Raw genomic sequence first — 27,819 nt, 5'->3', positions numbered from 1 at the left:
ACAAGCCATCCCTCACACCAAGCATGCTTATAATGAAAGTGGAGAGGAAAGCTCCCTTTTAACAGGAAGAAACCTCCAGAAGAACTAGGCTCAGTTTGAGCGGCCATCTGCCGAGGCAGAACTGGTGTTCAAAGAACAAGGAACAGACATACAGAAAGAAGCAAAAAGCAACCAGCTCCACAGGCAGCTCTGTGCAGGAAACAAACACTCAGGCAGATGAGCTCCAAGCTAGCTCCCATGCCCGAGGATGAAAGAGAGCACATACAGTTAGTCACAGTAAGAGAAACAGAACTACACAGAAAAACAGGCCAAGCTCCAACATCTATAAACAAAGGGGTTGATGGCAGCAGCACAGCTGATATTTCTCTTCGGGATGGTGTCACAGGCAATCAGGAACAAAGCTACTATAATGAGAAAAAGCAGAGAGCATAAGGTTAGAGGTTGAACAAAAAAGAACTGCAGACTGGGAGAATGGAGCTGGAATGATGCAGAATGATGGAAAGGGGTCCCTATGTTCTCCAGCAGTCTAAGGCTATATGTAAGTTTTATCAAAAAGGAAAGCTTTAAGCCTAGCCTAAAAAGTAAACAGGGTGTCTGCCTCACGGACTAAAACTGGCAGTTGGTTCCACAGGAGAGGAGCCTGATAACTAAAAAAACTGCCTTCCATTCTGCTTGAAGAAATTCTAGGAACCACTAGAAAGCCTGCAAATTGAGAGTGAAATGCTCTGTTAGAAACATAAGGTACAGTACAATCTTATCTCTGATAGAAGACAGAGCTTGGCCATTCAAGGCTATATATCTATTCTATTCTGGATTTAACAGGAAGCCAATAAAGAGAAGCTTGAATAGGAGAAATACAATTTCTCTTTTTCATTTTCATCAAAAATCTGGCTGCAGCATTTTGGATGATGGCTTTTAACTACTGTTTGTGGATTTCCTAAAAGTGAATAACAATAGTCCAGCATTGAAGTAATAAATACATAGTCTAGTTTCTCAGCATCAAAACCTGGACGGGATGTTTGCAGGGGTTTTCACAATATTGCGGAGATGGTAGAAGGAAATTCTAGATACCTCTTTGATATGGGATTTCAATGAGGGGTCCTGATTAAAAATAACACCAAGATTCTATATTTTATTATCTGTGATCAATTTAATCCAATCAAAATGAAGTGACAGACTGATAAACTTATTTTTCAAAGAAATTGGTCCAAAAACAATAAATTCTGTTCTGTCTATATTCAGAAGCACAAAGTTAAGAGTCAGCCAGGATTTTATGTCTTCAAGACATGCCTGTAGTCTATGTAATGGGTTAGCTTAATTTGTATTTATAGACAGATATAGCTCAATATCATCAGCATAACAGTGGAAATTAATGAATCCCATGTTGTCTAATAATTCTAGCAACTGGGAGCATGTACATATTAAACAGAAATGACCCCAGCACAAATCCATATAGTACCTTACAGGTAACTCTGGAGCATTAAAGTGAACAAACTGAATTCTGTCAAATAAATAAGATTTAAACCAGCTTAGTGGAGTTCCCTTAATTCTACAAGTCTTCAAGCCTTTCTAAAATAATATTATGATTGACTGTGTCAAAGGCAGCACCAAGCTCTAACAGGCCAAGTAGAGCTACAGGGCCATTGTCTGAGGCCATGAGAATATCATTAGTGACTTTCACCAGAGCTTTGTCAGTGCTATAATGAGCTCTTAAGCCAGACTGAAACTCTTCAAAAAGTTAATTATGGTGTTAAAGGTCACACACTTGTTTGGCAACTATTTTTCTCAAGATAAGATAAGAAAGGAAGACTAAATATAGGTTTATAATTGACCAAGTAATCTGGGTCAAGAGACCCTTAAGAGTTTCTAAAGTAAAGGTTTTACTACAGCTACATTATAAGCCTGGGGCATATGTCCCTGTAAAATGGATAGGTTAATCACAGCTAAGATGGAGATGAAAATCAGAGGGAACACTTTCTTAAATTTCTTGGTTGGAACTACCGTAGATCTAATGCACAAGCTGAAGAATTAGATCAAGATAATAGTTTTGCTATCTCTGAAGTCCAACTGGATCAAATCAGTCTGAACCCGGTTCAGATTCTATAGTTACCTGTAATGCTGCCTTACCTTCCGGAGATAAATTATTCACATTTAGAGGAGTGTCAATTATCTTATTTATAAAGAATCCCATAAAATATTACTGCTAAGAGCAGGTGGGATGCACCGTTCAACACAGACATAACTCTAAAAAGAAATCTAGGATCATTCTTATTATTCTCTATTAATGAGGAGAAATGAAGGAAGGGTAATTTTCTACAGCAGCACACTGTTTTTCCAGACTAGGCATGATTCCCGTAGGCATGTAGAGTGCCAGACTTTGTGATCATTGATAAGAAGCAGAGGACGGACATAGTGATTGATGTGGCCAATCCATGATGTTGACAACTGAGCAATCGGGGCACTAACCCTTAAAGAAGGGGCTCCAACAGACACCTGGAGACACATGAGACATCTTAGTCCAGAAATGTGCAGTTCTAGGGACAGCCGTGAAAAAACCCTCAAGCTCCCAGGCCTCTGCTACTCTGGTAGAGGACAAAAGCTTGAGATGAAGAGGTATATATGGAGGCTCAGTGATGCAGTGGTTTGCACTGAGCTACAGTTTATTTGTTATTATTCCAAAGTATTTTTCTTCTAATAGCTGCATATTACTTAGTTTATTTCTTTTTGCTTGTTGGACTTTTTTAATCTACTAATGCTCTTGCCAGAGCTAAATAATGTAAAACCTCCCTTGCTGAAGGATAATGGTAGAGGGAAAACAATAAAAAAGAAAATACAAGTGAATTAGTATTATATCAAAACTGTTATTATTTTTCTTTGTTTAAATTTTTCAAATTAACAATTCATATTTGGGTGATCTCAAATCATATTCTTTAAAGAGAACGAAGTTTATACATGAGGATTAAATAATTGAATCACTTTTAGTAGTATTTAACAATGGTATAAAAGGACAAATAAAAAACAAAAAACAGGCAATCCTACTTTTAACGCAATGGGATTACAGATATAATACTACACGATTTGTAGGGCGCAATATAGTTATCTGATTTGATGTTGGCATTAGTGATTAAACATCTCTTATTTCTATGTTATAATACTATTTCTATTCTATTTAACAATTAATTTAAAAAACAAAGTTAGTGTACTTGTCACTAGTTTGTTGTTATTGAAATTGGAACCCTTCTAAAAGCAGCCATTTCTGCAGCCTATTTAACCCAGACTATTGTCCAGGAAGGTAGACTCAAAAAGGTCAAGAAAGTTTCATTAAATTTAAAAAGACACACTAATTTAAAATTGATGGCCTTTACAATACCGTGACCCCAAATGCAGATTTATTTTTATGTTTTCCAAACAGAAAGATTTTAGATCCTTTAGATAGACATTGTGTCAGGAATCCAGTTTATGTAGGTTGTGTTTTTGTGTTGTTCTCTCCCTCCACCACCAGGTGGCGCCCTGTTCTCGTTGGTCCTCCCATACACCTGTGGCTGATTGACTCATCACTGAGGACTATTTGAGCCATGGACTGTCACTACCTCGGCGCCAGAGTGTTTGCCAGTTTTGGGTACTCTAGCCAAGCTGAGTTTTGCTGAGTCTAACTTAGTAGTTGTTTTTCACTGAGCCTAACCTAGTTTTTGTCTTTGTCTTTTCGGCAGGAAGCCTTCCTGCAAGCTGGATTTTTGGCCTTCTCCTCCTGGAAGGATTGTGTGAGTCTCACACTGAGCAGGGGATAAACCTCCACATGTTCTGTTCAAGTCATCCTGGATTCCCAATTGACAGTCCGCTCATTAGCTCCTCTGGGTCTAACCAAGTCATACCTGTCCGCCCTCCAACAAGTCTCTCTGGAAAAACCCACACAGACTGGATTCTGGGAGGAAAGTTTTCTCCACTAATGTATGTCCCGTTTTCTCTGTCTCATCAAATCATCGTTCAAAGTTCCCACGGATCCTGAACTAACCACTAATACTTCCCTTCCCTCTTCCACTTCCGGTTCACCAGTTCACTGTGTTTCCTGAATCCTACCCGCTGGTTTCATCAATAAACCTATTCAAACTTTTAGCCTGGTTCTCTGAGTGGTTTTCTGCATGTTGGTCAGATCTCTTAAGAAAATCATGACACATAGAAGAAATGCAAAAACTATAGTCAAAGATTTTGTAAACCTGAGTATGGTAGATCTTTAAGCTACTCATAAAAGAAGACCTGAACATTTTCAAAAAGGTTTCAAATTTTCTAAAGATGTGCAAATCTATATTGACAATTTAGTTTACCTCACATTTAACTGTAGAACAAATAGGATAACCCATATGCTTATTTGAAATTGCTGTATAATTTCTTATAATTTCACCTTTCACTATCTATCTTTTTCTTTATTTAAAAAAATCCAGCTTTCATAGGAACTCAAAATTTGGTGTCTAGACTCAAGTGTTCTGGTTTTGTGACATCTGCTGGTGGTTCAGTATAAACACAGTTTAAGAGGTGTTGCATGCAGCAGACAGAAAAGCTGAAGAGCAAAAAAAACAAACCTCTTTATTTTTTATTGTAAAATATTTAGTATTGTTAAAGTCATCTTTAAAGGTCTGAAAGAAAATACAGTTTATAATGAAACTATTCATAATCAGACATTTTATTAAAACCAATGCAAGTTATAGTGCAATTATTTTATTTTGATTTGTTTAATAGAGCCACCAACATTAGCAGAGATATATAAAGAGGGAGAAAACAGATCAATCATTATTTAGTATCAAAGATTCTAAAAATGTGAAAAGCAGTGCTTATGCCCAAATTCCTACAAAAATTGTTTAACCGGTAAGTAGAGAAAATAAGTTACCAAACCTAATCATGGGACCAAATAAGCTTTATTGTTACATGAAAAAACAGAAATATATTGGTCTGCTAGCCTAGTAAACTAGCCCAACCCGCCAGCAGCCAAAATCATTTTTGCCTGCGAGTTTGGTCTAGCCTCGATCAATGCCCCAGGCCCTAGAACTGGCGGGCCAATCACAACGCAGAGATGTGTTTTGAATTTCTAGATGCAAAGCGGGTGGGGTTTTGATGGCATGACGACAAAGCTGCACGACGCTGGAGAAAGCACAACAAGGAAGGTGGCAACAACTATTCAACAGTACTCGTTTGACTCAGCTTTGGAATCAGTTTTGAAAGGGTTAGACTTGAGGTTTTCGTTGAAACGTGAGCAAGAAGAGGCTCTATGCTAATTCATTTTTAAGAAGGATGTCTCATTCATCTGGGCCAGACTAAATTACACATTTAATCTCACATTTAGTCTGGTTTATTAGGCTATTGGTCTGTGTTAATGTAAGCACACCATCCCAACTGTTAAACATGGAAGTGGCAGTATCAGGGTGTGGGAATGAATGCATGATTTTAGGAGGTACAGTTGGAAGATGGATAGATCCTTCTGGAAAAGCTTAATGCTGCAAGCTACCATTATCCTCAAGAGCTGATGTTCTGCACACTTTAGATGTTCCTCTTGAAAACTAAATACTAAAATAAAATACTAAACTAAACTAAGTAAAATCAGTGGTTCATAATCATTATTCGAGGGTAATAATTTAGATGAATTGGAGAAGGGACACATGTAAACATTAAGTAATCTTGTTCTTGAAGTATGCTGATATCCACTTCATAGTCTCTCCAAAAAAGTAAAAAAAAAAACAATCCACTGGACTTTATTTCTTGGTCTGAAGACGTTTCACTTCCTGTCCAGGAAGTTTTTCAATTCAAATGTCAGAAATAGCATTCAGTTGCTTTATACACTAGCTTAACAAAGCCTTGTTTAACTTGCTCTTGAAGATGAGGTTAAGATCAAATAATTATTTAATCTAAACCTACAGGTTTAGATTTAATAATGAGTGATAGGATGGCCAATTCAAAATCCAACAAAGAATCTTCGGGTAGAACCATCCCCTTACTCTATACCAATGGAGGATTTAGTACCTAGTCAGCTGTAGGACTTCTCAACTGTCATTGTGATTGCTGAAGGAACAGAGGTAGGATTCACAAGACAAGGCATAGCCTGACCAGGAGTCGAGCAGACATATTTATCACTTTTTATTAACTTAATATATTTTAAAAATTTGTTTTAAAGGTGTCTTCAAACAAGAAAGTAGACCTAAAACTGTGAGCACCCAGCTGATCGAGATTATGAACCTGCTTATTTTTTTACCCTTGTGAACAAATCTTTTTGCATTAAACCTTTGGGTTTTCAGTAGAAAAATGCTCATTCACAGGTAGCCTAAGTATATCAAATAAAATACTAACCTAAATTTGAAAAATGCATTGCTTATCAGAAGTCTTACCTTCTAACTCCCGACAAGCTTAGAAATAAAGCTAAAACATCTAATGGCCTAGTGGCTGATTGTTTTTGTGTAGTTCTGAATGAGACCCTGGAAGTACTGTTGTGTGTTTTTGTGAGGCTGTAGAACAATGATGTAGCACTTTGGGAGGAAATACCACAACAAAAATGAGTAGAGACTTGAGAGTACTGCCAAAGCATTAAATGTATGGATGTGTTTTCCTTGGTAGAGTATATAGGCTGTGGCAAAGATGACCCAGGTAAGGATTAGTAGTAGCAGGCAAAAGGTTATAGTTTTGGCTTCATTATAATTTTTTGGTAGGTCTTTCCCCATGTAGGAGAAGATAAAGCAAAGCGAGCACAAAGAAAGGGGTATAATTACAGATACTATGGTTGCTGCAGTATTAATTTCGCAGCCAAGAATGATCCTATCCTGGTAGATGAATGTGTTACGGTGGGGATGGGGAGTACCAAAACTGTAACTGCTAATAAGGAAAATAGCCTGGGTGACAAAAGCCCCAGTGATGACCACCCACTGTCCATGATATTTCATCCACCAACTTTGAAGTTTAGGAATCTTTGCAGCTATTTTGAAAATACAGACAATCTGAAAGGAACGCACCACAAAACAAGCCAAACAAACTGTGTAGAACAAGAGAAAGGGGAAGTATCTTAAGATGCAGGAAGCTGTTGTTGGTTCTCCAAAGTAAAAAAACACGCTAGGACAAGAGAGGAATAAACAGCCTAAAATTAGGAAGCACATCGATCCGCCAGCAGATCTCACAACAGGTGTGGCATAGTTTACAGTAAAGAGAAAAGTGACTGTCGAGGTGAGGCCCACAAAGATGCAAGACCCGATGATGATAAGTATAGCTCCACTGTCTGTGAATGGCACGTACTCCACCAGCTTCAGACTACATGATGTACTTCCTGGCTCAGACCACTCTGACTCCTTACACGGGATGCAGCTGTATGGATCCTCTGTTTTACAAGAAACAACAGATGTGATTAAACTGAAAAATTAGAGACACCTTAGCACATAATCATTTGAATAGGATGCAGGGTCTGAGTTTTTTACAGCAGTGCTTGATAAAAATATTTGAACAACCCTGGTACAGATCAAAAAGAGACATGTTTCAGTCTGGGACATTCTTAAAGGTCTAAAATTTGCCTTTTAAATTCTATGGGATATAAGTTTGGAACAATGTTGAACATTGACAAATATTCAGTTTTCCAACTTTTTTTCTCCTTTCAGTTTCAACAGGGCAAAAACCAAATAACTCCTAAGATTTTGTCATCAAACATTTTTTTTAACATTTTGATAGTTGTCAAAATGTTAAAGTTGACTTGGGGCTTTAAATCAATTGGTCAAAAATCAATGAAATAACCCTATGCCAATCTGAAAGTCACAAGTTTAAATTAGTAAAATATGAATATTTAAAATCTAAAAAAAAGAGAGATTTTGAAGAGTAAACAACTCCAGATAAAAATGGCGGAGGAAGCCTTTTCTTGGCATTCTTGTGTAAAGTTAAACAAATTTCTCATCGACCACTTTGTGTAATTTTTACAAACTCCAGCAAAGGGTAGCTGTTTGCATCTAGGAAGCTGATTTAAAACTGTTCTGAACTGTTTGCAGTTCATAGTAAGTGCTACGTTTGGTCATTTTTCCCCAGTAAAATAAAATGAATAATTTTCTAACCTGCAATGTTGATGTATGTTCCTTTTGGACAGATATCACACCTAAAGCAGCATTTGTGGATCCCAATTTGTGTCTTTGCATATCCAGAAGCACATTCTGGGGAACACTGTGAAATGGGAACCTTTTTACAAACACAACAATAGCAAAGATTAGTCAAAATTTCATAGAAATAATATTCAAGATAGCAAACTGTACAACAGTTTCAACTTTGACATGTTAACCTAAATCCAAAGGAGTTTTTTTTTATGTATTAACAACTTCTTTTTATTTTATCATCCTAGCCAGCTGTGTCCTACCAAAGCAAGAACATGCTCTAGTGGGGGGATTTGAAAAAAATAAAATAAAATCAAGTAAGATTTGCTACTTTAACTAATCAACTACAAAATACCATAACCTACCTCTTGATTTGTAAACCACTCGATCTTGGTATTGTTGATAAAGAAATTGACAGATGGGTAAAATACATGGAAGCCAATCTCCTCTGCAAAGCTGCTGCGGTTCCAGAAAACTATTGTGTAGGATCCAAACCTTGGGTTTCCATAATCATTAAATCCAATGCTGACATTTAACAGGGTAAAATTTGATTTCCTCAGCTCTTCAAGAACCTGCAAAGTGCATTAAAAATGATTGTTAGAACCACAGCTAATCATATGTTGGTAAGATTTTCTTTAAATTTCAGAAATTGGTGTAAGAAAAAAAAATGTGTTTCTAGAATGCTACATTAGTATAATACCTACTTAATATGCTTCTTACATGCATACAGACACATACAGAGAAGTATTTTCCTAAGTTAAAACTATATAATTCTGCTATTATTTAATTCTATTTATTAAATTTTTATTATTAACTCACCGTGTGTGGCTGTACTTTAATATCACGGCTGCAGTTAATAGGTCCACAACGCAGAACATTGTGTAAAGCATAAGCAATGGCAAAAACAGCTGAATGAACTGGAAATGAAAAGGACGGGTCGACTGAAACAATCTCCTCTCGTGTCAAACTGGTGCAGTTGCAGTCCTGATTACAAAACTTTTTTTCTTTTGGTAACTGGCATTTGGAAGAGTAAATGAAATCATCAAAACCAGGAATTGGTAGTACTGACTGAGACACCCCAAGTACAGTTCCAATGTTTTTGACCCCTTCCAACGTGAGGAGCCTTTTGTTTAAAGACCAGGTATCCCCTGTTATCCACACCTTGTCAGTGATATTCAGTTGAATTGCTGACTCAATGAGAGCCTCACCATCCATGTTTGTGGAAAAAACAATGATGGTGTTTAATCTCTGTTGTTCTATTTGCTTAAATATTTGAGCGTAATCAGATTTATCATCAAGGCCTTTGGTATAGGCCACACAGGTGTCAGTAGCTTTAATCGCTTCTAGGAAAAGCTCCATTCCATCAATTCCAAAATCGTTGTCACTGTAAAGGAAAGCGACCCAACGCCATCTGAAGTGCACCAAGATGTTAACCATGACATCGATGACTTCTTTGTTGGAGTGCACTGTTCGAAGAAAAGATGGAAATCTGCTTTTTTGGGAAAAGGCAGAGCTGGCAGCACCGTAGCTAACCTGTCAAACAACAACAAAACAATTCACACAATTTCCTACAATAGATTTGGCAACTATGACTTTAAATGTTCTTATATATTCATGTTAATTTACATAGAGAAATTATTTTTATTTTGTTATATACTTTGAAAAAAAATGATGCAGAAAATAGTAAGGTGAGTTTACCATTGGTATCAGATCCGGCATAAATAGTGGGGCTACAGCCAGGGTGTTGGTGCTGGTGTAAGGGCCAACCACAGCTATCACTTTAGGATTGTTGGAGAAATTCTTTAATGGTTCACCCCATGGCTGAACCACTCCATTGTTTGAGATGAGTTTAAATATACCCGGCAAATTTTTTGTGTTTGAGCATTGGTCAAATATTTCATAGCCAAGAGAGACATTTGGAAGCAAGTTGGTGGAATTATTGATTTGCTCAACTGAGAATCTCATCATCTGAAACCTCCGGTAATTTGATAGAGAAAAAATTTGACTGCAAAAAGAGAAAACATGGTAAAGAAAAGGATTCCTGGTTTTCTTTATGGATGTAAATAAGAAATAACAATTTTCTGTGCAATCAAAGTGTTACAGAGATAAAGCAGGATGATTGATACAGGCTGAGGTTAAGCTCCTTTTAAAACTCATGAAGTATAAATTTCTGTGAAACTTACGTGGTGCAGTCGATGGCTTCTGGTCTTCTTGATAAAGCCATACCGCTAACATGATGAATATCAAACAGTCCCCCTATTAAATAATCACCATCCAGTTGAAATTCTGAGGCAGTGACCAAGCTCAGACTCAGTGAAAGCAAAAACACTACACTAAAAAAACAACAACAAATAAAATCTCTCATTCTAAGGCAGTGATATTTTAACATGTGCATGTGAAATCTCAGTATGAGGTTCTACTTTCAACAAGTAATGCTCTTTTGAAATGACTATCCCCTAACGTTGCATTTCAGTGGACGTTTTGATGCATGATCTCACATGCCATATATACACATACCCCTATATGATTGGTGGATTGTTAACAAATGAGCATGCAAACAAAATCCCAGCAGTTCGGGACTCTTTTTAATGTATTCAAAAGCAGGTGAAACATTAATGTAAAAACTTCCTCCACTTTCCAAATGTTTAAGTAAATCCCAAACCAAGTTCATGACTACTTAGTATTATTTAGCTTTGAGCTACAAAACTCTCAGTTTTAAAATGTAACCACTTCGATCATTTGCCTTTTAACACAATGCATTTGTGCAGTGGAAAATAAGACAGATTCCTTCCACTTCTTGAAATGTAAAAGCATTATTAATACTGTATTAATATGTTGGCCATGAATAAATTGAACCAGAAATACTACTAAGTAATGCTGCCTTGATGTATTATTATATTTTGTATCAGTATTATTATAAGAGTACTAGAGTTGAGCAATGTAGGGATCAAAAAACAAAAAACTGCCAGTCTAAGACTGTAAGTGGTCAGAGGCAAATAATCTGTGATGTTTTGACTATTTTATCCAGGTGTCTTCGGGTTATGGTAAAATGCTACATCCTGTTACAAATAAGCTCTGCTTGACTGGATATTAAGCCACACAGATCATTTGCAAGACCTCTGTGGGAGGCAGTGGGGTTAGCAAAAAACAAAAGCAGAAATCTATTTAACTTTGATTTTGCATTGTACACTAAGATACAGAGAAATGGGTTCCAGAAAGATGTAGCAGTGGTAATTAAACTTGAAATTAAGCACCACAGAACCTTGGATGGAGGACCAATTTTTTTTTTGCCATTAATGTTATTTAGGTCAGCATATTTTTTATGATTAAAAAAAATCTTAAATTGAACACTATACGCAGTAGCATTATAGATAAAAGTATTTTTAGTTTTGCAATAATCTGCCTCAAATAGATGGGACACCAGCAAGTGGAGCTGAGCATAACCTCCAACCTAGTTTGATATGCATCCAATATGATACAGACAGTTAGGCCAATATGTCAGCAAAATATTGTGTAAAGATGATTCTTGATTTATTGTGTTGTTAGCTCAAAATGTAATATATACATAAAATAACAGATGTCTAAACTGCAGAAATTAAGATTAACTTAACAAGGATAAGGTAAGGCTTGTCCCCCTAGTGATGCCCTCACTCATGTTTGAACCTACCTCTATCCTTTTTTGGAGGGGGATATATGAGGAGCATAAATAATATGAGAAGCTGTATGAGGAGCTGCTCAGAGAGGGGGTTCTTTTGTGACCAAAATCAAAGTCTTGAATAAATTCTTAATGAAATGTGGTGATCTTATTCCCACATAAACAAATTTGCAGATACTTTTTTAAAAATTAACATTTTACTATGCCCACACTTAAAGGGGAACTCCGTTTTTTTTTGTTTTTTTTTTACATTGGGCCCTTGATTTTACGTTATTACATCATGTTCTACTCACCCATATTAGTTTTGTGTCATTTGGAGCTGTTCCGGAAATATTCGGTTTTGTTATATCCAAGTAACGTCTTCCTATGGGCAACAAGTTGAAGGCACAAACTAAACTGTTCATAATTTATTCTTTATGTTACGGCATTCATAACATGTAGGCGAATCACTGTCCCCCAGACATCTGCGGTTATATTTTTTATATTTTTATTTTATTTATTTATTTATTTTTGTGTATGACGTCATCCGTGTGCCGGCTACCATTCATTCATCCTGTCCGCTGAACTGCTGCTAGTTTTACTCACATGCCTGGAAGATATCTAGTGCTACCACAGATTATCTCGCTCTCGAAATGGAATTGAACAATTCAGATTAGCTAACCTCTTCTTTCTGTAAATTTGTTTTGTCCACCAGGCCCTTACTCTGTCTATTCTCTCAGCTGGCCTGGGAGCGCCTAGGGCTTCCCCCAACAGAGCTGGAGGAGGTGTCAGCGGAGAGGGAAGTCTGGGAGAGTTCTTCTTAGTCTGCTGCCGGATAAAGCGGGAAACTACTACTCGTACGAGTACGAGTACGAGTAGTAGTCCCACAACTTATTATCTTCATATTATGGACCTGGTGCTGACATAGGGCATTGAATGTAAAGAAATAACAGTATTTCCTCACAACCCCATCCTCTCTGACCACTTTTTAAAAACCTTCAAAATTACTTTAACAGAAGGATTTAACAGATCTTTATCAGATAATGTTATACATTTTAAAGAATCTGTTCCACTTTCTATCTCCTCTATATATCACTAAACAAAACTGCAGAGGGAAACCATTTAATTTATTCCCCTTCACAATAGATGATTTTTTTTTTATAAGGTTACTAGTTCTCAGGTACTGCCACTAGACAAAGTAACCCCTTTGAAAAAGAAAAAAAAAATCATAGAAAGCTGGCTCCTTGGTTTAATGCAGAGTTGTACACTTTGAAGTAAATTGCTAGAAAACTGGAGAGAAAATGGCGCTCTAAATGCTTATTGGAATCCTACCTAGTCTGGAAAAATAGTTTACTGCTGTATAAGACAACCCTTTGTAAAGTGAGAGCAGCATATTTATTGATAAAAATAACCCTATATATCTTTTTAATACAGTTGCCAAACTCACCCAGAGCCATAGCTCTATTGAACCATCCATCCCACCTGCTCTTTGCAGTAATGATTTTATGGGATTATCTGTAAATAATATTGATTCTATTAAAAATAAGATCACCCCTCTAAATATCATTGGTTTTAGACTGTTTTGTTGAACTTTTTGACTTGGCAAACTAATGTCTTCATCTAATCATTCAACCTGTATGTTAGATCCAGTTCTAACTAGGATATTTAAGGAAGTATTCCCTCTGATTTCCTACTGCAATTTATATGTGGTTAATCTATCCCTGTTACAGGGATATGTACAAAAGGCTTTCAAGGTAGCTGTAATTAAACCTTTACTAAAGAAACTGTCTCTTAACAAAGATGACTTGGTCAATTAAAGACCTCTAATCTTCCTTTCTTAAGCTCTTTAAAGCATAGTCGCTAAGTGTGTGACCACTTAGACCATAATGAACTTTTTAAAGAGTTTCAATCTGGTTTTAGAGCTCATCATAGTACTGACGCAACTCTGGTTTGTGCCTGTCAAAAGGGAGTTTTCCACCAACTATGCAGGCACTGTCCCTGCCTGCATGGTTGGTATGAGGGATCTCTGTCGAGTCAATGAGTCGATGCAATCAGCTGGTTTTCCTGAGATAGAAAACTTTTAACCAATCTGACTGTATAATCTGGTTGAATTGTCTCTGTAAAGTGCCTTGAGATGAACTGTATTGTAGTTGCTGCTATATAAATAAACTGAATTGAATTGCATTGAAAAGAAAGGCCCAAATAATTATACCTGGCAATGCTTAGCCTCGATAACCAATGATGACTGTGACAGAGAAAAGATTTTCTCAGATGGGGATGAAGTGCATTCAAGCACAAAAAGCATGAGATGGGCTTTAAAGGCTGGAACCATCTCAAGTTGCTTTTAATTTCAGTTTATCTTAATTTATTCTACCTTTAAGATTAAAATAATATCTAAGATCAGTGTTGTAAAGTAAGCCACATGAAGTTTATGTTAAATTAGAAAAGCAATTGGAGAGGGCAGACCAAACAAATGCTCACACAAAAACAACTAAAACATTAACCTCCTCGGTGGGGGTAGATATGAAATTAGCATTGTGAAACACCTAGCTTAACAAGAAATCTATGCTAATATCTTTAGAAGCTTTATATATTTTACACAAGTACATTATCACACATCTAAAATAAATAAATAAATGAAATTAGGCCAAAAAAAAAAAGTATTTTTTACTGACTTTATTTGAAGCATAGAATATTTTTCATTATTATCATATATAACATGTGATTAAGAGATGCTTTTTTTTCCTAGAAATAAATAAGAATATAAGTATCATGCTTTTTTGGAACCAAAAATACAGTGATGACTGCTTTTCCTTTATCACCTAATTTTACATAAATTTAGTTAAAAAAACAACAACAAACAAGCAGTGTCCTTCAAAAAGCAAAAGCAAAAACTGATTTGCTAAGAATATATTATCTATATTGCTAGTGCTTTCCTCTTTGGTGATGCACAACCTTCTCTGTAACCATGCAATGTATTAGAATATGAAAAACTGTATAAGGTAATAATATATGCAGAGATCTACTATATATTTTAATAATCAATGTTTAAAGAGATAAAAAGAGAAACAATGGACAGAATATATACAAAGGTTACTACTATGCATGTGTTTAATTGTTAAATATTCTGAGATTTATAAACCAATTTTTATTGTTCTCTTTATTTCTTTTTATTGATTTATGTTAAAAAGGCTTTACCATAAAACATTTACTTTTAAATAAAAACATATGTTCAGGTATCGTTTTTTATTCTGTAAAGCAATGTCAGGTGCAGCAAACAATTTAATATGTTTTAGAAAATCTCTCACCAACTAAATGTTTTAGCAATTTTTTTTAAGGCTTTCTAAAAAAAAAAAAACAACAAAAAAAACTATTATTTTATTGTGCATGTGTTCAAATGATTTCCAAAAGACTACTCTTGAATTGCATCACTTGTACTATGTTCTCTAAAATAATCTTGAGCTACTCTCCGAAGCAGAACATATCTGGTTTAAACTACTGGTTGACTGTTTTAGTATAGTTCTGAATGAGACCCTGGAAGTGCTGTTGAGTGTTTTTCTGACTTTGAAAAATAATGATGTAACATTTTGGCAAAAAATACCATAATAGAAACGAATAAAGACTTGAAAGAACTGCCAGAGCTGTAAATGTGTGAATGTGCTTTCCATTGTAAAGTATGGTTGTAGTAATAAGGACAATCCAGGTAAGTATCAGCAAAAGCAGGCAGAAGGTTATGGCTTTGGCCTCATTATAATTCTTAGGGAGGTCTTTTCCCATGTAGGAGAAAATAAAACAAAGGGAGCAAAGTATGGCGAGTAAAGTCACAGAACCAGATATTGGCATAAGTGTGAGATCACAACCAAGTATAGTTAATTGTGTGTAGGAAAGTTTATCACTGTAAGGCTTTGGGGGAGCAACAGAATAACCAATAGTAAGTAAGACAGCCTGAGTGACAAATGCTACACTAATGACCAGCCACTGTCCATGATATTTCATCCACCAACTGAGTAGCTTTGGGAATTTGGCAGCAATTTTGAAAATGCAAATTATCTGAAAAGAGCGTACAACAAAACAAGCCAAACAAACAGTAAAAAACAACAAAAATGGTAAAAACCTTAAGACACATGAAGAAACTGTGGGTTTGTCAAAGTAAAAGAACACACTGAGACTACCCAGAGTGAGGCAGCCTAAAGTCAGGAAGCACATCGGTCCTCCAGCTGATTTGACAACTGGAGTGTTGTAGTTGACGGCAAAGAGAACACACATGGCTAGTGTGAGGCCTATTAAAGCACAGACTCCAAACATGATCACTATGGCGCCACTATCGGAGAATGGTATATATTCCACGAGGCGCAGATTGCACAGTGTACTTCCTGCTTCAGACCACTCTGTCTCCTTGCAGCTGATGCAGTTGTAGGGATCCTCTGTTTTGAATGATATAAAAAGATAAAGTCAACAAAGATGGGTTAACTTTAAACATGCATGTGCTATGCAAATAGAATGAATAATTAATAATAATTTTAATAATTCAAAAGAGAAATCAAATGATTTTGTAACTTTTATTAAGCAGGTTTTTTAAAGAGTTATTAATGGTAAATGATAATGGCTTATAGTAGATCTGAAGAAGCCTATGAATGAAAGCCATAAGGTTTTTGTATAAAAACAGGTGTCAAAGTATTCACAAGTACAGATACCTGTGTATAATATGACTGGTAATAGCAAAAGCACAAATTGAACTCCTTTACATAGGTAAAGTATAAAGCACAGGTTTCACATTTTCATTGGGTTCAAAAGTTTTAATGATAAAATAACCTTTTAGTAACAGCTTTTTTTTCTACAAAAAGCTCAATATTCCTCTTTTGCTCAGTGTGTTAGTAGAAAGAGCATAAAGAATACTGACACTAACTAGTTTGTTTCAAAATTAAATTTTCAAACAGGATACAGATTTGACTTATAAGAATAATACTTTTCTGAGCTCTGTAATTCATAACATTAAAGCTGAAGATATCATAGCAAAATAGCCTTAAATTTGAAATAGAACTTGAAACACAATCGATATATACATTTAAAATCTACTGAAGAGGGGATGGATGTGGAATGGTCTTGCGTCTCAGAATCGGATCAATCACGTTTTGTTGTTGCTGTTATATCATGTTGTATCTGTTGGATGGCACTAACAAGCCAGTTTTGCAAATGTCATGAGTAGAAAGTGCAGATATTTGTGTTAAAATGTGGTGATTTAAAATTAATCCTCTGAAATACTAATACGTTTCACACTGGAACACACTGCGATGCAACTCTAACCTGAGACTTGACTGTTTAACTACAAAATACCATCAATCTATCCATCTTCTACAGTTTGTCTGAAAGGGTAACGTGCATCACTATCTATCTATCGCTAGCAGTCTTGTGTACCCAGAGAGAACTCACACATAGATGGGGGAAGCATGTAAAATTTCAAGCAGAAAAACCCATAGGTAAGTATTCCAAATAAGGACATTTTTTACAGTAAAGCAACAGTGCAAACTGTGCCTCTGTACAGTCTTGAAAAATACTACCTATTCTTTCTATTTCTATGCTGTTACGGTTATGTGCTGTCATTTTTATGGTCTAAGTCTGTAAAGATTCCAGTTGGTTTTGTGTAATTGCTTACATTACTATTTAAAATATAAAAGTCAGGCGCTCTACAGATATAACACATCTTAGTGTTATACACCTATATAAATGAAATAGGAGAAAAGCAATGAAGCGAGATAGTTAGAGGGTGGTACTTGCTTCTAACAGAAATTTCCCCATTTGAACCTTTTACCTGTAGTGTTGATATAAGTCATATTTGGACAGATGGTGCATTTGAAACAACACTTATGGATTCCCTCTTGTGTTTTTGAATACCCTTCAGGACATTCTTTGGAGCAAAAGGACACTGGTTCCTGTGGAAGTAAAACATATTGACAGCGGGTTATTATCCCATTGGTTAGGTTTTAAATACAACCATTTTTACACTAAGTTATATATTTATAAAAAGATATTTATCTTGTTATCTCTTGATATTTCTCATGTGTATAGTTTGAATATATTTAAAATTGAAAACAAATTAAGTTTAGAACTAGTCTAATGGAATACTGTATTCTTTTTTATAGAAAATAAAAAGTGGATTAATCTGTCTAAAAATTAGATTTTTAGGAAGATATAAAATATTATATGCTTTTAAGCTATAATGAGACATATTGATTCAATGGACGGCTGTATCTTTTTTTACTTCTTTTCTTTATTGCCCACTTTGTTTTTAAGATCTATCTATATGGTTGGTTAATCAACATCATTCTCCTCTTTTTGATTCAAAATTGCATCTGTTGTTCATATCGCAAGGTGGAACACACATCTTAAGCAGTAAATGGATTCAATAACAATAATAAAAAAAGCAAAAGTTACCTCCCCGTCTGAATGCCACTGGATTTTAGTTCTGTCAATGAAGAACTGGTGAAACGGGTGAAATTTATAAAAGCCAACCTCCTCTGCATCACCACTGTTGTTCCAGAAAACAATCGAAGAAGAACCAGACATAGGGTCCCCGTTCTCATCAAACTGAACAGTTTGAGTTAAAAGTTTAAAGTTTGATTTCTTCAGCGCTGCTAGAACCTGCATTTGAAAAGCAAAGTTTAGATAATCTATAGGATACAGTTGCTGCTCTACTTTAGCATTAGAGGTGTGGAATGAAAAAGGAGGAATTCAAAGTTGGACACATGATTAGATCTAGGCTTTGCTCTCTAAATAAGGTATTCAAAAAGTTACTGCAAAACCTGACTTTATGATCACATGGTCTTTTATATAAAGTTTAAATTCTTATCATAATAAAAATTGTAAATAGTAGAAATTACTATGACTAACAACAACAAAATGCACATACATATTATATTCTCTTTCTAGTATAAATTTAGCTTGGTTTTCTCCATGAGACATTCATTTGTATGTGTTTTTTCTGTTGGTTGTTGCTCACATTACATTTTATTTAAGAGTGTCAAGTGAAGATAACTGACTACTAGAGAAGGCGACTCTTTTCAGATTCTAATCAAAGTATTTGAAAAAGAGGAATTTGAAATATATACGCTGCATTTTGTAATATACCATGACAAAATACCAACAATGAACACAGAGGTTATTTGTCAAGACCCAGTGATAAATTATCCTATTAATTCCTGTTGACTCCATCATACTGGGGGCTTCTAGACTTGCTCAGATACAAAATATTTATATTTCGAAGTAATATACAGACATGTAAACATACATGGTTTGTTCATTTCAAATGAGCTTTTAAAAAATAGAATACTTTATCAGATTGTTAATATTAATGAGCTTTGTATTCAGTGCTTTAAACTTACCATGTATGGTTGTAATGAAATAGTTTTATCACACCTCCCAGTCCCGCATTGCAAGACGTTGTGCAAAGCATGTGCGACAGCATAGACAGCAGAGTAAACAGGAAAACTGAAAGATGGGTCTGCATCAATGATATCTTCAGCTGTCACATTGGGGCACTTGCAAATCTGATTACAAAATGTTCCCTCATCTTCATTAACATGCTGAGACTGGGCTTTAGAGGAAGATATGAAATCATTGAAACCTGGAATGTCCATTTTGGGCTCAGCAACCCCCAGTACAGTTCCAACATTTCTGATACCATTTTCCTTGGGGAGCTGCTTGTGTAAGGACCAGGCATCCCCTGCTATCCACACTTTGTTTGTCACATTTTGTTTTATGGCTGCTTTAATCAGAGCCTCAGCAGTCCACTCAGGAGCAAAAACAATGATGACATTCACTCTTTGAGCCTCTAGCTGTTTGAACAGCAGAGGATGATCTGTATTTTCATTAAGGCCTTTATGGTATGCCAAGCAGATCTCGGTGTCCTTTATCTTCTTTATAAATAAGTCCAAGCCATCTTTACCATAATCACCATCGCTATAGAGGAATGAAACCCAACGCCAGTTGAAGTTCTTCAATATTCTATAAACTACTTCAATTACATCTTTATTGGGATGAACTGTTCGTAAGAAAGATGGATATCTTTCCTTTCTTGATAAGGCAGAACTAGCAGCTCCATAACTGACCTGTTGTTAAAAATAGGAACACACAGTTTAGAGATAATTTCTTCTGAAAAGTACGTTGAATCATAGTTTGTTTGTTTTTTTGTCATTCCCAAGTGTGGAGATTTACCAAAGGAATCAGATGTGTCATGAACATCGGGGCCATAGTCAGAGTCTCTGTGCTTGTATAAGTGCCAACCACTGAGATAAGTTTTGAACTATTCTTGCTCAGCTCATCCAAAGGGTACATGGAACTATTGCCTGAGATAAGTTTGAGAATGCCAGGAAAGTTCTGAATGTCAGAGCAGTGATCGAATATTTCATAGCCAAGAGTTACATTTGGCAGCAGTTTGGTGGACTTATTGATTTCATCAACAGAAAATTTCATCACCTGAAACCTCCGATAACTTGACAGAATAAAACGTTCCCTATCAACACAAAAAGAATAATTAGAGTAAATTTCAAGTTAAGAACCTTAGAATGTTGTCCTCACCAGGTTTTAATAAATAAAGAGAGCTGATCACAACCAAAATGACAACAAAGATTACAAAACCTACCTTGAGCAGGTGATAGCTTCTGGTTTGTAATGACGATATGGTGTACTGACATGATGAATATCAAAAAGCCCCCCAATCAAGTAATCCCCATCCAACTTAAACTCTGAGGCAAAGATACCCATAACTAGGGAAGGCAGAAGAGAGCCCTGCAGATACAGATAAGCAACAAACAGTTTACCTCTCATAATTACGTCTTAGCTTTAACATAAGCTAATTTTCCAAGAGTCACTGCAAGTGAGTGAGCAAAAACGATCATGCCCATGAACAGGTGTTAAATAAAGTGTCATAAATGCATGGCTGAGGGTCAAAGGAGAATTTACATATCAGCATGCAAACAATCTCTAATCTAAGTCTGCCATGCTCCAGTGATGTAAACAACCAACATGAGACACCAAGCCCACTTCTTTGATTATGAAACACCAAGCCCACTTCTCCCACTTCTTTGATCATGAATAAAACTAAAATCCAGGTTTCATTGTGATGAAAAATTTTTCCTTTGAATGTATTATTGCATATTAAGAGGAATGTTTTATTTGTCTAGGATGTGAATGTAGAATTAAAATAATTGATCAATTTATTATTCCATCTTCTTTTAAGATATGGGAGTAAATTAGGTCATATAAAAGCAGAAAAAGGATGTGGGAATTTTATTTATTGTGTGTTGATACTTGTCTTATATTTATACATTCATATCAGGCCTCCTGGCATCCATAGCAGTGCTGCTACTGGCTGTGTGCCCATTGTTTCAGACAGTCTCAGTAGATAGATATCAGCCATGTCATTCTGCGATTCTTGACTGCAAAGCTGTAAAAGTTTGTCAAACGTTCCTAATTACTTAAAGCAGAGTAAATGGTCTTCTTGTAGTTTTATCTAATCACTAAAATACTCCATTTCCTTAAGAACATGACTTTTAGTTTGGAGATGGATCTTGTGTTCACTCCAAATTTTATTGAAGCCTAATATTGTGGATCAGGAGCTTAAACTTGGCATTTTTCTTCATCCAAATCAGTCAATCATAGATTGCTTTGAGCAGAAACTAATTGTTCCATTTGAACTCAGGCAGCATATGGAATACCGGAAGGTTAAAAAACAAGCTGTGTCAGTTTGAGCTGAGGTTTTTAGAGGACCCAAATGCAGAGACAGAAGCTGAGGTGGTTTTTTAATGATTTAATGTAGGATTTAAGGCGACAGAAGCAAAATCCAAACACAAAATGCAGAAAACCTTAAAAAAAAACAAAAAAAAAAACAAAAACAAGAGACACTGGGGAAGACACACATGAGGAGAACAGAAATGATGAGGAACCAGTAAACAGTAACTGAAGATGAGGAGTATAAATGGGAGACTGAACAAAGACAGGCTAATCAGGAGATTGGGTGTGAACGGAAGAATCTAGAAGAGAGGTAGAGGAAAAGAGAATGACAAAAGTGGGCAACGGAGAGTAAACAAGAAATACATAATAACTCAAATACAACTAAAAACAGCAAGAACACAAAATGGAAATAAAACCAATGAAAACTCAAAAAATAACCATGACAAATGGCAGAAGATTAGATAAATCTTTATTGTCTGATCTAGAACAGAAAACAAATCATTCTTTGAAACATCTCCATCTTCCTAATAACATAGGAATACTCAATCATTCAAAAACCCATGATATATGTTTGTGATTATAAATCAACCTCATCCTGTCGAAGTGCAAATTAATATCAGCTGGGTTTATATTCACTATTGACCTATAAAATGGTTTCTGTTTACTAGGTATGACAAAGCAAGGATTTTATTATGGGTCATAGTAAACACAATGCATAAGCAGCCATTATTTACAGACATTTTTACAGATGTGTTTAAATTGTACTGAATAATCCAGTAAACACGGGTATTTAATCCTGAAGTGCACAGAACCTAATTTTATCCTAAACCAGCCTCCATGTTAATGTCAATGGTGGATATAAAAGGAAAATAATACAGAGTTGTTTAAATTCAATGATCACTAGCAGAGGCCTTCTCAAAAGGCGGAATAGGCATGTAGGGCAATTTTAAAGAGGACAATAAGTCATGCCCCACTGGCATCACAGAATGTTGTTAGACTTGCAAAATAAAAAGTATGTTGAGCCTCCAGCTCATTCAGAGAAGCCAATGAAATACTGGAAGGACACTCTGCCCAGTAGACATTAGGCAAATGTACAGTTCTTAGGTTGCTACTAACATGATGTTCATTAAGAGAATAAACAAAGAAAAGATGTATTTAAATTTTTTATTTAGAGAAAATGTTGTTATGGACAGGTTGGGCTTGAAGATTTTTCTTAGACTGTACGGGTTTTATTTACGTCCTCTGTGTCCGTGCTCAGGGCTGAAATCATGGTGGGTTACTTGACTAACACTTAAATAGACATTAGCAAAGAGTAAGGTTGGTTGTGTGTCTTTTTGTTAGCCCAGTGATTTACTTGATGCAAGTCCATGATTTAGCCTCTCCAGTCCACTCTACGACTAAACTGAACAAAGTAGACAAAGAAAATGCATAGACTGACATGAGTGATGGATGATTTTACTGCAGGGATGACGTGATGTTTCTGCTCCATGAGGTTACAGGCAAATTCACACAAATTCATCGATTCATTCAGCCAGATAATTTTGGTGTATGCTTAAAAGCCACATCCTCTTTCAGTGGGCAAATAACAATGAGCTCAGAGCAATATGAAAATAAAATGATATTCCAAAGCTCCAGCCGGTCAGTATTCAGCACCTCAGAGTTACCATGGGCCTTTTCTGTTTAATGCATCGTTTACCTGACCTGCCGGTTTGGGATAGCAACCATGACTTGCAGGTGTGTGGCTGTTAAAGCTAGCAAAACTTTATAATATAACCACCTATCCATTTTAATATCAGGAAGAAGACATAGACTTCCATACAAAGGAAGAAGACATAGACTTTTTTGATTAAAAGCCTTAATTTAATCTAAAGCCTTCAAATAATATAATACTAAAAAATTTAGCAACATTGTGACAAAAATTAATTTCAGCATGGTTTAGATATCAAAGCCTATTTGTTGGAGTTGAAGATTGCAAGAAAGGGCTGGTTATTGTCTATTAGATTAGGAACCAAAAAAAAAAGAACTGTGCCATATAAAGTGAGATGTAAGATGCTCTAAAATACCTAATTAATGCAGTTCTATTGTATATAAGTAACCTTATTTAGAGTGAATTACTGACTGATTGCTTTGGTATAGTTTTGAATAAGACCTTGGAAGTGCTGTTGTGTGTTTTTGTTGGGATAAAAAATAATGATATAACATTTCGGAACAAAATACCACAACAGAAAAGAGTAAAGACTGGAGAGTACTGCCAAAGCATTAAATGTAGATATATGCTTTCCATGGTAAAGTATGCTTGCAGTGGCAAAAATTATCCAGGTGAGGATCAGCAGCAGTAGGCAGAAGGTTATTGCTTTGGCTTCATTGTAATTCTTAGGGAGATCTTTTCCCATGTAGGAGAAAATAAAGCAAAGGCAGCATAATAATGATATAAAAATTACAGGGCCACACATTACTTTTAGTTTATAGTCACAACCTAGTATCAATTTGTCCAAATACAACAGCCTATCACTGTAAGGCTTTGGGGTGGAAACAGAGTAGACAATAATAAGTAAGACAGTCTGAATGACAAATGCCAAGCTGATGACCAACCACTGTCCATTATATGTTCTCCACCAACTGAGAAGTTTGGGGAATTTGGCAGCTATTTTGAAAATACAAACAATTTGAAATGAGCGGACAACAAAACATGCAAGACAAACAGTGTAGAACAACAGAAATGGGAAAAACCTTAAGACACATGAAGCAACTGTCGGTTTGCCAAAATAAAAGAACACACTGAGACTACTCAGAGTGAGGCAGCCTAAAATCAGGAAGCACATTGGTCCTCCAGCAGATCTGACAACAGGAGTGGCAAAGTTAATGGAAAAAAGAGCTGATATCGCTACTGTTAGAGCCACTAAAATGCAGGCTCCAAACATGATGACTATGCTGCCACTGTCGAAGAATGTTACGTATTCCACCTGGCGCAGATTGCATGTTGTACTTCCAGGGTAAGACCACTCTGTCTCCTTACAGCTGATGCAATTGTAGGGATCCTCTGTTTTATACAGCAAAGAGAAGGATATTTACCTCTGTTAAAGGTTAGTACTAAGGTTTGATCAAATCCTACAAAATAATCCTATTATAATGTAAATCAAAACCTCACTTTTGCACAAGTTCCTCTTCCAATGTACAGTAAAATTACTTACCTGTAGTGTTGATATAAGTTCCAGTTGGACAGATTGTACAAATGAAGCAGCATTTGTAGATACCTTCTTGCTTTTTGGAAAATCCTACCGGACAAGCTTTGGAACAAAATGAGGTAGGGACCTGTCAAATACATATAAATTTAAAACAAATGTTTACATATTATTTAGATAAAGACACACAACGTATGTCTTTCTCACTGTCTGTCATTATGTAAGTCTGAACTTTTAATGAATTAAGTCTGTAAGGAATAGCAAATTGTTCTACCTCTAAACCCCAGATCAACAAGAATTATTTCATGTAGTCATTTAGTCAGTTACTTAGTTAGTTTTTTAGCCCAGATGCTATTGTCAGGCTTTTTAAACTTCTAATAGATTAATTATAGACAGTTGAATTAAATAGAGGAACTCCTCTGGATGTATTTCAAAGTTGCAACTCAAACATGTTGCTTTCTGATGTGAAAAGAACTTTGGAGCTCTACATTGTTTTTTTTTATTCATGTCTTATACAGTAAGTCATGCCATATTTAGTTAATTTCTCTGTGCTCGTTATTGCTTTTTAAGTGGTTTCATATTAGTTCATTCCTTGTGTTTAGTTCTTTAGTTTATTATTTTAGTTCTATTCTGGTTGAAAAACAATGCTCCTCTTTTATTTAGTGGATATAAATGGTTTTGGTAATACCAACTGGCCTCAAACTGAAGAATCTCTTCCAATTTATATTTATATTTATTTCAAAGATTATTTGAGTTTTTTATGAGATGTGAAACATATTATTTGATCTATATACCAGCTTCTTACTGATGGAAACGGTTTTGGGGGACTAAAAACAGTACACCTGTACAAATACAGAATTTTGTAAAAAAAAAAAAAAAAAAAAAAATGAAACAAATGTGCTAATTAGAGTTTATCCTATTATTCTTATTATGCTGATGATACAGTTATACGCTGTCTATCGCTTTTACTTTGAGTATAATTTAAACTTCTGCAATTTGCTTTCGACACTGCTCAGTCCCATCTGGCAGGGCTCAAGTAGGTTTTTAATCCATAGAAATCCAAGGTTATGCTATTTTTTAAGCAGCTTTCACCTCTCCTTCCGGGCTTGCTAGTTACGGCATATTCTGATTGATGAGAATCTGTCCTTTAAAACTCATATAGAAAGTCACATTTCTAAGTTCAAACTTAAATTTGGAATTCTTCCTTCAAAAGTAAAAAGCACAATCATTATATTATCTCAATTATCCTGTTTTATTATGTATTTTATGTATCCAGGTTTGGTAATTGCTTTTATGATGCTTTCTTGGCCTAGTCAAGTCAATTATATTATTTATACACACAGACATGGGTACATTACCATTTGCAGCTTTCACTAGATGAACTATCAGGGGTGTGCATCTTGGATATTTCGTCAGCCTTATAAGTCATCTCCAAAATTGTGAAATAACAGGTAAAAATATACTGACATATTTGAAAAAACTTACCTCTCCATTTCCATGCCATTGGATCTTAGTGGTGTTGATGTGGAAAAATGAGTCAAAATGATAAGAGCCAATTTCCTCTGCCTCTCCGTTTCGATTCCAGTAAAATATCGAGTAGGACCCAAAATTTGGGTCACCATTCTCATTGAACCGGATTCTCTGATTTAAAAGTTTAAAATCAGACTTTCTCATTGCTGCAAGAACCTATAGTGCCAAACAAAGTTAAAATCCATAGTTAGTTTTGAGATGCAGGATGACTATGTTTTTAATGAATATAACGAAGAAGCACCTTGATGACAGGTGATTGCAGTACTGTTTGGTTGATAAGCATGATATTATGTGTCCCTGTTTCAAAACAGGGACTGATTGAATAATTTTCCTGTTACTTTGCATTTTCTAACATCTAAGAGAAACTCTACATTTTGTTTGTAAGGTAAACTGCTTTGCAAAAAATATTCAATTCTCAATCTTTTCCCCTTTTGGAAAACACCTAATGACTTATGAGGATTTACATGATCAGACCAACAGCACAAATGAAAAGATGAAGGTAAAAGATACACAGGTTTGTAAGATAATCTCTAGCAACACTTGCATTTGTGTTATGGCTTTATATATATATAGATATATATCTATATATATATCTATATATATATAGATATATATATATACATTTTAAAAATATCCTAAATCCCCTCCAATAAAAAAAAAAAAAAGAGTCCACCTCTGTATAATCTAAAATCAATACAAATGCACTTTTTCTGTCAAGCCTGGAACAACGGTTAAAAATGTACAAGTCTGGTTTACAGCTTAGCTTATGCCCTCTGTGGAACATAGTTTGTAACAAAGCTGATATGGGACTAAAATTGATATTATTGGCCTTCATGCAACATTTATTAGAGAACTAAATCTGCACCCCAATTTGTACAAGATTGTGAACTTCTCTAAGGACTTAATTTGTTTGCATTCAATACTTGGACTGACCTCTTTTTCCTTGAATTACTGCAGCAATGTGGGGTGGCATGGAGGAGCAGCCTGTGACATGTTGGGTGTAATAGAACTAAATGCTTCTTTGACAGCGACCTTCAGGTCATCTGCATTGTTTAGTCTTGTCTTTCTCATCTTCCTCTCTGCAATATCCTCCATGGAGTTCAGGTCAAACCAATTTATTGGTCAGTCAGTCACAGTTATACCATTGTAACGGATCCAGCTGTTTGTACCTATAGCAGTGAGGGTGGTCTCCTCTTCATACAGCTTGTCAGAGGAGTAAGTATAAAATGCTCTAAGATTCACAGTTATATGTTTGCATTAACCATAGACTTTAGAAAACACTTTTAACAATGCAACCAAATGACATGGGCCCCAAATAATCTCTAATATTGTAAAATTTAACATGGATTTCAAGCAACATGAATTATCTGGCTGTTCCACTCTTCCTTCAAACTAAGGGATATTTCTCTACAAGTAAAATGTGCATTTATTTTCACTTTAAATGGGATGAATTCGGCCCCCTTTATTTCATCTTTAGCCAAGGTAAGATTCTTGAAGCCTATGGATTTAAATGGTCTTGATTCCCTCACTCAAGCCTCTCAAATATCCCTGTTAATAATGTGGCTTTTCCTACCAAACTTTTTCAGTCTACTTAACTTTTCTTTGAACATATATATATATATATATATATATATATATATATATA

General features: G+C 35.5%; 3 protein-coding genes across 3 annotated transcripts in view; all 3 read right to left on the bottom strand.

Moving 5' to 3' along the window:
* Nucleotides 1–5,711: 5,711 nt before the first annotated feature.
* On the bottom strand, nt 5,712–10,498 carry LOC107086662 (taste receptor type 1 member 1-like). The gene is made up of 6 exons (XM_015377752.1): nt 10,283–10,498; nt 9,798–10,104; nt 8,919–9,632; nt 8,465–8,671; nt 8,067–8,187; nt 5,712–7,348 (listed from the first exon to the last, which is right to left on the bottom strand). Exons 1-6 carry the CDS (start codon nt 10,492–10,494, stop codon nt 6,420–6,422), a joined length of 2,490 nt encoding a protein of 829 aa, XP_015233238.1. The 5' UTR covers nt 10,495–10,498; the 3' UTR covers nt 5,712–6,419.
* A 3,986-nt stretch (nt 10,499–14,484) lies between these two features.
* On the bottom strand, nt 14,485–20,586 carry LOC107086660 (taste receptor type 1 member 1-like). The gene is made up of 6 exons (XM_015377750.1): nt 20,372–20,586; nt 19,945–20,242; nt 19,113–19,838; nt 18,166–18,372; nt 17,543–17,663; nt 14,485–16,157 (listed from the first exon to the last, which is right to left on the bottom strand). Exons 1-6 carry the CDS (start codon nt 20,554–20,556, stop codon nt 15,229–15,231), a joined length of 2,466 nt encoding a protein of 821 aa, XP_015233236.1. The 5' UTR covers nt 20,557–20,586; the 3' UTR covers nt 14,485–15,228.
* Nucleotides 20,587–23,573: 2,987 nt separating this feature from the next.
* LOC107086647 (taste receptor type 1 member 1-like) overlaps nt 23,574–27,819 on the bottom strand; it is a 9,113-nt gene continuing 4,867 nt past the window's right edge. Inside the window, exons 5-7 of the mRNA XM_015377737.1 lie at nt 26,130–26,330; nt 24,654–24,774; nt 23,574–24,502 (exon numbers count right to left, since the gene is read on the bottom strand). Coding sequence (XP_015233223.1) covers nt 23,574–24,502; nt 24,654–24,774; nt 26,130–26,330 — 1,251 coding nt within the window. The remainder of the gene's footprint in view (nt 24,503–24,653; nt 24,775–26,129; nt 26,331–27,819) is intronic.

Source organism: Cyprinodon variegatus, unplaced genomic scaffold, assembly GCF_000732505.1.
Source record: "Cyprinodon variegatus isolate N-32 unplaced genomic scaffold, C_variegatus-1.0 Scaffold158, whole genome shotgun sequence".
NCBI classification, from domain to species: Eukaryota; Metazoa; Chordata; class Actinopteri; order Cyprinodontiformes; family Cyprinodontidae; genus Cyprinodon; species Cyprinodon variegatus.
This window is presented reverse-complemented; position numbering and strand designations above follow the sequence as displayed.

Coding starts and splice junctions, on each gene's coding strand:
- LOC107086660 (XM_015377750.1), bottom strand. CDS start 20,556: ATGAGAGGTAAACTGTTTGTTGCTTATCTGTATCTGCAGGGCTCTCTT. Junction 20,243..20,371: donor GAAGCTATCACCTGCTCAAG/GTAGGTTTTGTA, acceptor TTGTGTTGATAG/GGAACGTTTTATTCTGTCAA. Junction 16,158..17,542: donor GACTTATATCAACACTACAG/GTAAAAGGTTCA, acceptor CATTCAAAACAG/AGGATCCCTACAACTGCATC.
- LOC107086662 (XM_015377752.1), bottom strand. CDS start 10,494: ATGCACATGTTAAAATATCACTGCCTTAGAATGAGAGATTTTATTTGT. Junction 10,105..10,282: donor GAAGCCATCGACTGCACCAC/GTAAGTTTCACA, acceptor CTCTTTTTGCAG/TCAAATTTTTTCTCTATCAA. Junction 7,349..8,066: donor AACATACATCAACATTGCAG/GTTAGAAAATTA, acceptor CTTGTAAAACAG/AGGATCCATACAGCTGCATC.